The sequence below is a fragment of the Thermobia domestica genome, chromosome 16, assembly GCF_964235325.1.
Source record: "Thermobia domestica chromosome 16, izTheDome1.hap1.1, whole genome shotgun sequence".
Lineage (NCBI taxonomy): Eukaryota > Metazoa > Arthropoda > Insecta > Zygentoma > Lepismatidae > Thermobia > Thermobia domestica.
The window spans coordinates 128,849,800-128,865,874 of record NC_137469.1 but is presented as its reverse complement, the minus strand read 5'-3'; the positions used below and the strand labels follow the sequence as shown (position 1 = coordinate 128,865,874).

General features: G+C 36.1%; 1 protein-coding gene across 1 annotated transcript in view; it reads right to left on the bottom strand.

Annotated features, from left to right (window-relative positions):
- LOC145672809 (uncharacterized) overlaps positions 1–14,733 on the bottom strand; it is a 55,960-nt gene extending 41,227 nt beyond the window's left edge. Inside the window, exons 1-2 of the mRNA XM_081741965.1 lie at positions 14,472–14,733; positions 3,872–3,999 (exon numbers count right to left, since the gene is read on the bottom strand). Coding sequence (XP_081598091.1) covers positions 3,872–3,999; positions 14,472–14,509 — 166 coding nt within the window. The 5' untranslated portion in view covers positions 14,510–14,733. The remainder of the gene's footprint in view (positions 1–3,871; positions 4,000–14,471) is intronic.
- Positions 14,734–16,075: the final 1,342 nt, after the last annotated feature.

Below are 16,075 nucleotides of genomic sequence, written 5' to 3'. Positions count from 1 at the left end.
TGGCAATAAACCCCGTTCCGCACGAGCGTCTGTGTTTTTTTTTTTTAATCATCAAACGGCCTCACTTTTGGAATACGCCTCGTATATATATTTATAAAACTAAGATACAAGTTGGAGAGCAATTGTCTGTTCCCCATTTTCCTAAAAACCTTCCCGTACCATTTTTAGGTCTCAAAGAACATGACGTCTTGGGTAAAAGAGTGCATAATCCATATTCTTTGTATTCGTCAGATTAGAAATCTCGTTGCGGGTCGGATAGAACCATTCAGCTGGCAGCATATGGCCCGCGGGCCGTAATTTCCCATCACTACTTTACATTGATGGAAAACGTCAGTGTTTTCAAGATAAAATTGATAACTACTCATTCAACCATTAATTTTTCTTTTAGAGGGTATAATAAAGAATGCCAAAAATTTTACTAAACTTTTGTAGTCTACTTTTACTTAAGAGAAGTACCGGTACGTCGCTTAGCTCCATGTTTAGAATATATATAATGTCATCCAGCTGTGTAATTTATTTATTATTGTCCAAAAATATCCCTTGGTTTCCGCCAGAGTTTGAAGGAAAATCTTGTAGTTGAATGTCCAATTGTTATGCTGAATAAACTAAAAGAGGTTAGTGGTTAATGCAAGTGACAATTAGGAAACAATCGGTCTAATACGGTGGGAGCGAACTAAAGAATCCCAAGAAAGCCGATGAACAGAGTACAGGGTTATTTGTAATTTCTCTGTGGTTTGAAAAATTATTATTGAAACAACCGTAACAGAAACAGCAAATTTGCTCATATAGAAAGTTGCCGAAGAGTGACAGAGAGTAGTTGCAGATTTAGTTAGAAAATGGCAGCCAACAACAAACATGATGGCATTTGCTGGTGAAAAGAAAGCTTACTACGTTTTAGAATTCGCTAAATAGGCCTATAAGTCAATTGTGATGTATGTATAATGGTGCGGCGGTTTCGTACTAAATGTCACACTGGAACATCTACAGATGGAATTATGACCCTCCTCGAATTCCCGTTTATTTGAAATTTTTGAGTCGAAAATCATATATCAAAAGATGCATCAAAGAAACATCTTGATGATGGGGGTAACATTTTCCTAGGGAATTAACACCTCCCTGTCGGTTCCTGGTTACGTGAAAGACGAAGTCAAATTTTATATTAGGTCTATAAATTGATACACTTTAGTGTTATCTATTACTAGACTCACTCATTCTCTGCAAGATAGCTTTATATCCGAAAATTTCATAGGGATAATATTTTACTAGGGAATTAATCCTAGGATACTTTGGTTCCTGGATACTTCAAATATAAGCCAAATGTTACATTATAAATTGATACTTTTTTTTTATTGATGCCATGTGATCGCTTTTATAGCTTATAACGTCGCTCCCAATCATTCGATTTTAATTTTCTTTCTTCTAAAAGAAAGGTCTAAGTACGTTCTACATATTATGTTATTAGCACATTTTACGTATATGTAGCCGTTTTGGTTAAAGTTTCAAAAAAAAAAAAAAAAAAAAAAAAGGATTTTTCTTATAAAAACATATTTTATTTGACTAAATAATCATTTTTGTATTATTTATCTATGCCAAATAGCTAAATTTATAAAAGGAGCATGAAATAACGAATATTTTTTTATTTTGAAAATCGTTGTTATATAAAACGTAAGGAAAAGAACAGTATACAAAATCTAATATTTCACTCAAGAGAAGCAATTAATATTTTTTAAATTATGATTACATCTATTCCTACAATTTATTATTTTGTTTGATCCATATTAATATTAATTCTGTAGATGTTCATAAGTATTTTAGAAGTATGTTTTAATTATCATGGAATAAGTACTCCAGTCATGTGTTTTCTTATTATATTAATTTACTCTTTTTCTGGTGTGAATCCGCACGTTAGTTATCGGGACACTTTCAAAGTCCAAAGTCGTAATTCTTACTTCAATCATTTTCATCTTAATATTTTAATATACACTACACTACACTATGACACCACATTCAGAACGCACTAAGAAAAAACAAGAACTGGTTAAAAGGTGGACAAAGGAAACATATAAACACTTCCTGATTTCCGTTCCTTCATGTCTCTGGGATTTTACGCTGTTCAACCGATCGAGAGCAGGTCGAAAGATGGACGGACTGGTTCACGAAAGAATAGAATAAGAAGTCACATAACTAAGGCTTTCCCTTAATCGAGTTTCAGTTCCATCTTGTCTCATGAGAGTTTATTATCCTTCGCATTATCCTAGTAACAGATTCCCTATCTGCATAGTCCGTTTTGACGTACCCATCTCATAACCATGATTCAAGTTCATCGCTATCATCATTATCATCAGTATCATCACAAAGTCTATTCCATTCGAGATTTCAGAATCATCCTGTTCCTCACCCACATTATTGCATTTTTGTGGATCAGCAGAACAGAAATACATGTATGTGCAAGGAAGTTTATTTAGAACACATTTGCACGGTGAAACACATTTTGATGGACCACATGAGCATTTGACGACTGATCTCTTTAGGTCCACAAGGAATATCACACATTATTGGCTTGTACTGCCCCTTCCCATTAACAGCCAGCCAGTCACTGTAGGTAGTTCAGGATTCGCAATATGTGCTTTACGCCATATTAGGGCTTGAAAATGTGCTCTTTATATGGCCGGACGCAGAATATCTTGAGTTGGAGGTATGCATGATCGATCAATTTAGTTTTTAGTGAAAAATCACCAGAGCAATTCTTTCAGGGATGTTATCTTCGAGATTCTTAAGTATACAGAGCGTATAAATGCTTCCAGAACTCGGAACGTTTCTTCATTAGAAGTATCTTTTCCCAGTGATGACAAAAGGTCAAATACTGTCTCATCAGCGTCCATAAATGTATTGAAGAAACTTGTTTTCGTTTTACCATAAAATGATCTGGTGATATCAGTCCTTGAGAGAGAATGTAATCCAATTAAAGCATCAACTCGCTTCTGATCTAACGCTTGATATACCATATGAACAGAAATCTCACGTGTTTTAGCTCCTGAGACAACAAATCAGGTATTTGTGGAAGTTGAGGCTAGGAATTCATCGTTAGCACTACTACATCAGTATCAGGAGAAAATATGTTTAGAGTTCTGCTCCGTTTAAACTTGCAAAGAGTGCATATAATATGATTTTTGTATCATACTCTTCTTATAGGGATGCAAATAGGGAATCTGTTACTAGGATAATGCGAAGGATAATAAACTCTCATGAGACAAGAAGGAACTGAAAACTGTCATAACTCGATTATTTGACTTCTTATTCTATTCTTTCGTGAAACAGTCCGTCCATCTTTCGACCTGCTGCCGATCGGTTGAACAGTGTAAAATCCCAGAGACATGAAGGAACGGAAATCAGGAAGTGTTTGTATGTTTCCTTTGTCCACCTTTTAACCAGTTCTTGTTTTTTCTTAGTGCGTTCTGAATGTGGTGTCATAGTGTAATGTAGTGTATAATGTAATGTAGTCTTTTCTCATTCCCAATTTGACAAGGAAGAAAATGATACCATCCACAATACTCTACCATTAAATTGCAGACGGGATACCACTAGAAAACCCACTACAGAGACATGTCTCTTCTTCGAGGAACAAGCATAAGAAGTAGGTGGACTCATTTGAGTGAGTGAACTCTCTTGAGCAAAATATATCTGAAAAGACTTATTTGTTCTGGGCAAACGAGCATTTGATTCACATTGTTTTTTGACCATATTATTTGTTAGCCGGGAGCATTTTATTTCCTGGACACAAACAAAGATTTTTTTTTAATTTTGTATGATCCTAGAAAATTAGATTCATATAAATAGGATAGACAGAATACCTTTGCTTATATGCGTTTACCTCTATACATTACAACTGTTCCAGGAGTTACTTTCTTCCTGGAGAACAAGCATGCTCCAATAAACAAGCAAGACAGAACCACAACTCCTACAACGATTATCACAGCTATAGCCATTCCTCTTTCCATTCTGTAAATATGAGAAAAAAATATTCAATAATAAGTGGCTAGAAGATCTAATAATAACAATAACCCTTATCGCTTGTTTCCTTTCTAAAAGTAGTGGAGAGGTTTGAGAAAAGCCTTTGGGGTCTCATCCTAAACGAAGGGAAAATCCCAACCTACACCTTCTCGCGGGAGAAGCGGGCAACGTCTTTGGCGGCTAACGTAGGTAGGGACCGACCGACTCCCGGGATAAGAAGTCAGCTTCTACCAAGTGCCAAAGGCCTTCTTGGAGGGCGGATGAGCGGGTTGAGATCAGGGCACCTTCTTGTCCTTAGGAGGGAAAACTGTCCTAAAAGGAGGATGAACCTTCAGATGGTCAACGGCATGGAGATGTGGAAAGGAAATGGGAATACTACCATATAATCTTTTTCCCAGAAGGGACGAAGGAGGAGAATAAATAAATATGATGGTTCTTCCTGAGGTAAAAAAAAAAATCCGAAGATAAAATAGTTCCCCGTTCGGGTCTCCGGGTGGGGACTACTCCGGGAAGAATCATCAGAGGAGAAAATAATAACTTTTATTTCAGCATGGGAACCTGGAACGTACAAACTCTACGACGTGAGGGAAAACTTGAAAATTTAAAGGTGGAAATGGACAAATGTAAAGTGGACATAGTGGGCTTGAGTGAAGTGAGATGGCCAGGGAAAGATGAGATAATATCGGGAAATTACAGAATGTACTATTCTGTTGGCGATAAGGCCCAGAATGGTGTCGCTATAGCAATGAAGAACAAAGTAGCATGAAGTTTAACTGAAATGGAATGCTGCAGTGACAGCTTGATGTTTGTAAAACTACATGCAAAACCAGTGGATATTGTGATAATACAAGTTTATATGCCAATAACCGACCATGATGATAATAAAGTAGAAGTAATGTATGATGAGATTAGTGACATATTGCATCAGGAAGGAAGAGGTAAGGCCAACGCCATAGTAATGGGAGACTTCAACAGCGTAGTAGGAGAACGAGATGCGATTAAGGTAGTGGGACAATTTGGACTAGATAGAAGAAACGAACGAGGTCAAACGCTTATTCATTTCTGTAGACATCATGATCTGATGGTGGTGAACACGTGATTTAAGAAAAGAAAAAACAAGCTGTACAGGTGGAAAAGTCCAGGAAATAAGAAACGCTACAAAATCGATTACATTTTTGTGAAGCAACGTTTCAGGAATAGTGTACGAGACGTGAAGACACTGCCAGGAGCGAACATTGATTCGGATCACAATCTCCTGGTGGCGGAAGTGCAAACCTGGTTAAAGTCGATCAAGAAAAATGGGAGGAGAAATCGAAAATGGAACTTAGAGCAACTAAGAAATATCGTCGGTGATTGAAGAAAAAAATATGTGCAATGGGAAATATGGTTGACAATATAGAGAATAGTTGGGGACAAGTTAAACAGATTATACTTCACACACTCCACAATAACATTGGTAGAATGGAAAGATCACCGAGAAAACCATGGATAACTGAAGCGATGCTTAAGAAGATGGAGGAACGCAGAAGAGCAAAAATCTAGGGCATCTATGAATACAGAAGGCTGAATAACGAATTGAGAAGAAAAACGGACAAAGCCAAAGAAAAGTACATGGAGCAAATATGTGAAGAGATAATGGAACTTCAACGGCGCGGCAGATATGATCTGATGTACCAGAAAGCACAAGGATTAGGAGGAAAAGCTAACAAAAGTATACGAACGTTTGGAATCGAAGATCAACAAGGTAATGTAACCACTGGCCGTCAAAGAATCCTTAGAATTTGAGAGAAATACATAAAAGATCTGTATGATCAGAAGAACCGCCCAAAGATATTGCGATCGAAGCAGAGGAAGAGGTGGATGGTGATGAAAAAGGACCCAGTATCAGTGGCGTTGCATTGTGCAGTTCGCAAGAGCACGTGAACCACCAAATATTGTGCGCTGTTTGTTGCTCCTTAAGAAAGTTAATAATATTTAGAATATTATTATATTGTCGTTTCATTTCTACTCTTCGCTTGCTTTACCCCTAGCGTATATGTATTCCATCAACACACCACGTTCACAACACAGCAGCGAGCGTGATAGACTGCTCTGTGTGTAGTACAGAAGGGAAACGCGGGTAGCTGAGGGGAGGAACTGCGGTCTCCTGACGTTCAAATGAAAATTTGCACGAGTAGTGTTGACAGCCGTAATTGACTTATTTCTAGTAATGTGGCGCTTTAAACAGAATCAAAGAATGAACTTCTGCGTTGACAGCTGTTATTGACTAATTTCTAGTAATGTGGCGCTTTAAACAGAATCAATGAGCTGCAATTTAAAATAGAACATAGTAATAGTATATAACTCATTCTTTCAATCAGTTACCTACAGTTCTTTTTATCTCAATTTCTTGTAATGAAAATACACTAATGGAACAAACAAAATTACGGCTTTCCGAGGTCGTACCAAGAGGAATGGGAGGTTTACAACCCTTCTCCAGACGTTCTTAAGTTAACGCAGAACAAAATTAAATTTTAATTCATTTTCAAGACCTTTTTTTAATAAATACGTATAATCTCTTATTTTTCTTTAGGCTACGGTTTTCCTGCCTAAATAAACCAAACGTTTGTAAGAAAAGCGAATAACTTATCAAAACATACCGTGCTTGGTAACTGTTTCTTTCAGAGACAATGTTCCAGGGGACACTTAATGTTCCGGGGAACACTGCTGGTACTATTCTATTTATTATTATATTATAGACGTATTATTTTAGTCTCCTACTGGGGACACTCTCAGAACTCCGGGAGGGGGGGGGGGGGAGAAGGTGCCCACCAAAAAACACGTCTGGAAGAAACTGCTTGGTAACATTGCTACAATGATAAAATATTACCTTCTGTATTGTGGGAACCTGAAGGAAATTTTGAAACTGATTTTTTTTTTCAACATTCATCTTTAACACATGCAAAGTAGAAAAAGACAAGTAATGGTATTTGCAGTAACACTTCTAAAGTAAAGTACAAAGTAGAAAAAGACAAGTATTGATATGCACGTTCAGCTTTAACACTTCTAAAAAACGCATCATTTTTTTTTTCTTCGGAGGAGGGGGACGGAACTTACTGCGTAGATCGTACTTGAATCGCAGAAACATTATTCTCTCAGTGTATTTCAGTGGCAAAAGTGAAAACGTGTTGTGTGGTGGTATACTGATTGATTTATAAATGTGTTCACTAGTGTTTATTATTTCTTTTCCATATAATTTTCATCAGCTATGCTAGAATTTTTGGTAAATATAGAATACTCTCAACCGGTTTCTAAACTGACCTTATATTCATCCTTATACCTCCACTATATCAATTAAAGTAAATATACGCTGAACTATAAATATATTAAGGTGGGTATACTCCGTATACTCCCGCATACCCTCCTCGATAGGTTTGTAGTGTTAGGTTTTCCTAAAATGTTTTCTCAATACTAGTGAATCTAAGGTCTGTTCTATACAGAAGTATTTTTCGGAAGATTTCTGGTAAGAAAAATCTTATCATTACCCTATTCTGTTGAATGATTGCAAACTACTGAATATCTTTTAGTGTACTGACGAATTGTGAAAGTTTGGAAAGAAGTTAGAAGATAATCGACCAAAGTTAACTATCATCTGGAGGTGAAAATTAAACCGTATCGACATTTCAAAGTTAATTTAAAACAATAAATGGCTACTAGACTCTGAAATGAAAATATTGCTTTGCTTTTCTCGCGTCTTTTCTATGAAGGGAATTAATAGTGGACCTGAATTGTGTAATATATTTGGGATATCTGATTGAAAGTGTAAAGAAGTATGAGAACTGTAATAAATACATTAAAATTATACTCTATTTAACTGGTGTGAGCACTAGGGGCGTACCCACAGAGAATCTACCGGGTTTGAATCCCCCCTTTAAACTTCTTAACTCGACATACGTTTGTACTCTTTCATAACAAAAGTATAATTGTTTAGTAGAGAAATGACTGATGTAGAGTAAAGATTTGGTGTTACATTTCATCTATACTCTTTCTTTTTAAAAAAAATCTAATTCTATATTTTTTCTTAGAATATAGATGGCGGAACTCAAGCATTAGATACCATTTCTTGGCTGTAGAATTACATCGGATCAATCGTACACAGATGTAATGTCTTATAGTATTGGACTTCCCAAACTTTGGACTCATCCATCAAAATTTTCTGAGTGCACCCCTGATAAGTGCGTCAAATATCCTATCATGATGCGTTCGCATGATCATTTCTATTAAGTCTCATAATAGTTTTATAGAGAAAGAAGTCACATTTGCTCACTTTTTATTGGTTGCGTCAGATTTTGGGGTGTTTGAATATGCTGTATGTTCCCATTAGGAGTCCAAAGATTCTAGTAGCTCTGGTGTTTTCTGTGGTTTGGTTAACTTTATGAAGTCTCGTTCCATCCTCATTTGTATAGTGACTAGTGTATGTCTTTGGTGGACTCGCCCCGAGTACAATTCCAGGTGGGACAGCAGCAAACAGATTACAGTAATATCATTTTTAAACTTTAAATCTCGTCTTAGTTAGCTTAACCTCTAACAGAGAATGTAAATACAAAATAAACAGTCATGAAGTGTTTTGAGATAGCAATGCAAAAGTACTTGGACAAAGCGTTCGTACTTAAAGGTACCTCTGTTACTATCATAATTTAATACATTGCATGTTTCGTGTATACTGTCAACAGTTCACAAAACAGCATACATGGCAATTCAAATATGCGAGATAGCAGACGTTTGTAGTGTAATGGAGATTCCATTTAGTACATTGTGAAATTGATCGTGAGTCTGTAGAAAAGCAATGGCATACAACAAAATTCGTGAAAATCATAGTAAATAATCCGACGTTGACTTCAGAAACTGAAAATTGTTTTTACCAAATTAAAAAGAATATAAAAGCATTTAAAGGAGTACCGTAGCTCAAAATAGTCTCAGTGCATTAGCTATAGTATTAACAGAAAAAAAATGAAAAAAAAAACTAGACTTCAGAACAGTTATTGACAAGTTGATTGCCCAGAAGAACATCAGAAGTGATTTCATATACAAATGAAATGATGCATTTGTTTATGAATAGGTACTTATTGATTTTTCATTGATTTTCATTGATTTTTTACAGCTTTTCTTATTTAAAATGCTGAAACAATTCTAGAATAGAACTTTCTCACGACTGTAAAGTACCGAAAAATTATGTAACGAGACGCCACTGCCCAGTATATTGAAAAGTGAAGTAGTACAAGCAATCAAAGACATGCGAAGGAGAAAAGCCATTGGAGATGACGACTACCAGTAGATTTGCTCTAGGGATTAGGAGACCGCAATGAAAGTACTGACTTCACTTATTAACAAGATCTACCTGAGTGGAGAATGGCCAAAAGATTTTCTTGGTGTTACAATGATTGCATTGCCCAGGAAAAAGCAAGCAAAGAAGTGCAGCGATCACAGAACCATTAATCTGAATTCCCATACTGCAAAGATCATTGCACGCATTCTGAACAGGCGGCTGGAAAGTAGGATAGGTGAGAGGTTAAAAGAAGATCAATTTGGATTCCGGAAAGGAAAAAGCACCAGAGATACTATTGGATTGATTAGAATTATATCAGAAAGAATTCTTGAAGTAAAGGAAGAGTTGTGTTTGTCCTTCTGGCGAAAAGCTTTAGACCGAGTCAATTGGACGAAATTTCTGAAAATACTTTTAAAAATCGGAGTCAATTGGAGAGATCGAAGACTCATTCAGAACTTGTACATAGGAAACCGAGTGAAGTTGCGCTTGAATGAAGGAGAAACCAATAGTGTGGAGATTGGAAGAGGAGTCTGACAACTATGTAGTTTGTCACCCCAATTATTCAACATTTACACTGAACGTTTAATGAAGGAAGCATTAATGGGAATTGGAGATTTCAAGATTGGAAGGCAGATCATTAACAAGATCAGGTATGCAGATGATACGATTATAATAGCTAAAACCGGAGGAAGACTACAGGAGATGATTGACAAAATAATTGACACTGGAAATCTGTATGGAATGGAAACTAACATCAAAAAGTCGAAAGTCATGAGAATATCCCGTGGAAATAAACCCTTACGGATCAGAGTAGAACAAAGGCAATGGCAGGTCGATAATTTCAAGTATCTGGGAAGTATTTTGACGAGAGACGCTTACTGCACCAAAGAGATCAGGTCAAGAATTGCCATAGCTAAAGAAGCATTCAACAAGAAAAGATCACTCTTAACTTGCAGGCTTAATATTGGACTTAAGAAGAAGTTGGTCAACTGCTATATCTGGAGCATTGGACTGTACGATTCAGAGACTTGGAAATTACGGAAGTTAGAGAAGAAATATTTAGAAAGCTTCGAAATGTGGTGTTGGAGGAAGATGGAGAAGATAAGATGGATAAAGAAAGCAACAAACAAAGATGTTTTTAAACGGGTACGAGAGAAGAGGACACTTCTAGCCACCATCCTTCGTAGAAAGGCCAATTGGATGGGACACATCTTGCGAAGAAATTGCCTTCTTCACACCGCCATAGAAGGAAAGATGGAAGGGAAGCGAGGAATAGGAAGAAGAAGAACACTGCTGATCGATGATTTCAAAGATAGGAGAAAATATTGGGAGTTAAAAGAGGAAGCTGAAGATCGAGAAAAGTGGGAGAAACATTTCCAGGCCCAAATCTAAAAATTGAAAAAAAAAAATAAAAAATAAAAAAATCCTCATTAGTCCCAGGACCTGCTGAAAGGCAGAATACTTAATAATAATAATCGCTTGTTTAGTGGCTAGTGTGCGAGCCTTTGATGCACGAATCCGAGTTCGATTCCTGTTGGGACATATGATATCTGAACAAGAATTACTCATGCAACCATGACTTAATCTGCAAAACTAATTGGTAATAATGAACTTCGCATTATCTACAGTTCGGAAACAATCCTGGAGGTGAATCACGTAATGTATAATGGGACAGAATAATATTTAAAACCCTAAATTGCACTTTGATGGGAATTTTCATCATAGTGAATTAATAACAGAAAGAACAATAACAATATTCTTAAAAATGTTTCACGCTGATGGCATGCAGGATCAATGCAGAACGTTTTCAAGCATACTGTTTCAGATGAGTTAACGAACAGTCCAATATTACTTTTTGACTTCAAGCGTGAGGTAACAGTAGCTCTTTGCCATAATGGAAAATCTTCCAGTGGAATGGAAGGGAGACTCAGTAGATAGCTGGAATATGAAAGACGGGACAAGAAAAGACCAGTAGCTAAAGTTCCAGTGATAGACCAGGTAGGGTAGAATTCGTTTGGACCAGGTAGGGTAATGGCCACCACAAATCGAAAACCAATTAACATAGTCGTAGCTTATTGACAAGAATGATGTTTGCTTGATTAATTTGAGGTTTTCCGTCCCCTGTATGAGCGATGCTATATGGACTTACAGTTAAAGTGTGATCCCAACCACATGAGCTCATGGCAGGAATCGAACCCAGATCTTTCACGCTAAGACAAGGATGATGTGTGAGTACAGAACTTTGTTTTCACAAGTGTAGCTCTATTATTCCAATGGCATCAGTCTTATAACTTGATACCGTTCGAGTTAGCATCTTGGAATATGCTATTTGCGGACGATATCGTGCTAATAAGTGAGACCAAGGCAGCACTCTAAGAGAAACAAGAAGAGGAGTATGGGAGAGCAAAGGATTTAGAATTAGTAACATCGAGACGGTATGTCTACATTGTCCATTTAGCAAACATAAAATCGGAAATACAGGGATACGACTGGACGAAGAAGAAAATATTATAAAGACGAAGAAACCTCAGTACTTGAGATTAACACTACAGAAAAATGCGGGAATAGAAGATGTAAACAACAGAATTAATAGCGGTTGAACAAAATTTAACGGCAGAAGTGTTGTGTGACCGTACAGTACCAATGTGCCATAGAGAAAAAGTATACAAACCAGTAGTGAGACTTGCCATATTATATGGATAACAAAGATAGAGGAACAATTGCATATTGCGGAAATGAAGATGCGGTGGATGTGTAGGATGGAGTGGAAGGACAATATTAGGAATTAAGTGATGCTAGAATCAATAAAGGTGAGACTAGTAGTGGGAAAACAACAAGAAAGTAGACTTCCATGGTTTGACCATATAAAAAGAAGACCTTTAGAATATATAGCTTACCGAGTAGATGCTACAGAGCTAAATGAGAAACGAGTGCCAAGCCGACCAAAGAAGTGGATTGATTGTGTGAAGGTATGGTGCAGTGTGGTGTCTAAATGGATATAATACAAGGTAGAAAAAGGTAGAGACCAGTGATCTGCAAAGCCTATCTCAACTAACTCAGATAAGGTTTTAGAAGAAGAAGCAGAAGAAGAAGTGATTATACGACGGTCGTCCAGCACTTAAAAAACGTTTTGGTATGGTTAAATAAAAACAAAAGATATCAACACAAAACTTTACAAAGCTACAGGACCTTACTCTACTTTTCTATGTAATCACCATCGTTGTCAAGACACTTGTTATAGCGTGGGATCACTTTTTCAATACCGATGTTATACTCATCTACCGCCAAAGATTTGAATAAGGCTGTCACTGCTTGCTTGATTTTCTCATCGTTTACTACTAACTGCTTTCCACACAAAAATGCCTTAAGTTTCGGGAATAAGTGAAAATCACTTCGTGTTAAATCAGGGCTATAAACAGGATGACAAAAGGCGGTCTCTCACTCCGATCTTCATCATGCACGCTGCTCCTTCCTTGGTTAAACATAATGCACCGTTTCCTCACTGATGACTCGTTCATTGCACTATCACCATAAACATTTTTATTTACCTATAAATTTCAATAGGCTTTACTTTCTGCGCGTTCAGAAAACGAATGACACTCCGTAATTTACATTTGGCTGGATTTTCGATTGGCTCTGCCATTTTGAATCGCTGGAAAAAGAAGTAGCGGTACCGCAAAACATTGAGACTCGGCTCACACTGAGGCCAAGGAAGGAGCTAACTGCCGCGCACACGATCGCAATAATGGGGGGTCGGCGCTGCGCGCGATGCGCAATTGTTCTTTACTTTTTGGACGACCCCAGTAATTTCTGTATTAAGAAGCACTTTGTAATTTTATCCACCACTTATGTTGGAAAATGCAAGCCACAACTTTTCCTCTAAATTCTCCAAATCTATTATGAGAAAAAGGTAGGACAGAATGTTGTTTAATATTTTCTTACTTTGATCTCTCCTATGCTTGGATACAGGCACGTAGCCAGGATTTCGTAAAGGGGGGGGTACGTGACATGAAATACTACGATCATCATACCAGGGGCTCAATCAATCTAAACTATTTTACTGGAATACCGGTATATATTGGTTCATTTAGAAAGGATTTCGTAACGGGGGGGAGGGGGCATGACATGAAATTCTGAAGGCACAGGAGCTCGATTAATCTAAATTACTTTACTATCAACATATATTGGTTTGTTAGGACAATAAAATGAGGATATGTTGGTAAGTATTTCAATAACAAACTATGAAGAAATCTCGAGCAAAATAATAATAATAAAAAAATTGAAAAAGATCATACAATATTTACTTCCTTCCTCTGTTTATTCAAATATAATAATTTTCCTTTCATTATGACCTCAACTATTATAAAAAGTACATATTCACTATTATAAAAAGTACATATTCAATAATGTCTTGTAAAATATTTTACAATATCTGCGTTCCTTCCTCTGTTGAATCAAATGTTAACAGAACTTTCTTTCCACATAAATTTTTGTTTTTATTATTCCGTGCAGACTACTGTCTGTTCCAAATGACAGGTTAAAGGAGCAGTAGAAAATTGTTTTTGAAATAACATGTTTGATACTGCAAGGATGCGATGACAAAAAATTATGATAAAAAATGTCCACGCTGTTACAGAACGGCACTATGCTTTCCGAAGCTTGAAATCTCCCTGACTAGAAATTCTAAAAAATCGATAACTTTTCTAAAAATTTCAAATTCCCTGACTCTTCCAGGATATCTCGCTCACTTCGCTACCATGTATTGCAAGTAATACAAATCTCCCCATAAGAAAGAGTAACCAAAACTTTCCTGTAGTTTGTTTTTAACTCTGATCCTTTTTTTCTGATTTCATTTTGTTTCATCCTTCCTTATTTTTTTCATTTCTGGTCTCGAAGGGGGAGGGGAGTCCGGACCCCCCCTGGCTACGTGCCTGTTGGACAGCACTGCAGAAAGGTCGTGGTTTACCTTTATCAATACAAGTATAAATTGTGGCTAACTTAATCAAATTGAGACTCAACACAGAAATCGCAATTACGTGTTAACCAAATCCACAATGTGAGGTTAATCATACGTAAAATCGTCTCTGAATATGGTCTAATTTTTTTTCACATCTAAATTCGAAATGAATAATTAAAGCTCATTAAATTTACTTACCCCATAAAATATGTACAACAGCCATCAGGACAACACATTTCTCCTAATCGGCAACAAGAAATGCCGCAACAAAACGAGTTTGCATCACAGCATCCATGGCCGCAGCAAGTAAATACATCTTTACAACAAACGCCTCCACAACAGTGTTCATTTCTTCTGCAGCATTGTTGTAGACAGCATTCTATTCCCAATTCACAGCAGTCTCTGCCACAAAGGAAGTGATTCGTTGCACATGGTGAATTGGTTGTTGTTGTATTTGCAGACGGACTTGATAAAAGAGCTGAAATTAAACATTAAGAAAACTTAATATTGCCTGGGCGTGGAAATCAGATTATTCAAAACTGGATGCAGTTCACTGGTAGATTTTACCAAAGATTTTATTTGTCACTATAAACCCTGCTAGAATTTTTAAGTTTGTTAACCAAATTGTGATATCTAATTATATTTTCCCAAAATAAAGTTCGTATAATTTCATACATGGGATCAGTGGCGTATTTAGAGGGGGCTTCCGGGCTTAAGCCTCCCCCGAAATCTCACTTACTATAGTAAAGTATATGAAATATCTTGCAGAATTTTCACATTTTCAGGCAAAGCCCCCTCCGAAAGTTAGCAAAGCCCCCCCCCCGAAACAAAATCGTAAACACGCCACTGCATGGGATACATTCATTCCGTAAATGAAGTTCAAAAAGGATCATTTCCACAATTGCTAATTTTATAGAAGAGAAGTTTCACTTGAAAATGCTTCTGAAAATGTGTCGTTTCGAAAAGTTATAATAATAATAATAATAATAATAATAATAATAATAATAATAATAATAATAATAATAATAATAATAATAATAATAATAATAATAATAATAATAATAATAATTTGATTTGATTTGATTTAATTTAATTTAATAACATATTTAAAGTGCTAAACCCTAATAACAGCGTTAGCTAAGTAATGTAATTGAATGTTTGTGCATAATACAATTTAAAGACTTAAAATTCAAAGTTATACCGTATAAGAGTACAACTGTAATTTCTAGTTTAAAACTGAGTCATATAAATAAAGTGTAACAAAGTGTAACCACTAAATTAGTCCTATCTTAATGATTAGATTGTCTAGTAATAAAATATAAATATAACTATTTATAAAAGAGAATCATGTCTGAATAGTTATAACAGGATAAAACATTATACAAGTACCAAAAACTTAATATAAGCCTGATGTCTAAGAGTCCAGTCTTCTGTTATTATGCATCGTAAGTAAGGTGCTTAATGTAAAACTCTTTGTACCGTTCTTATACAATAAATTTGCTTTCCTTACTCTGTAGGTTGGTACTCTGTCTGATATATTATTTATAAGGTACTGACTGTATAACTTATTTTCTAGAATGGACGCTAAAATTTTTAACGCTTGTTGTTTTCTTCTTTGCGATAAAAGGTCAGATTAAGAGTCTCTAATAATCTTTCGTAGTCACAATAATATTGATACAAATGTACAGTAAATGAAAATATACTATTTTATAATTTTTTTTTGGGCCCTTACTATTTTATCATTATTTGTTCTGCTAATGTTTGACCAAATCGCACTTGCGAATTCAAGTTTAGGTCTGATA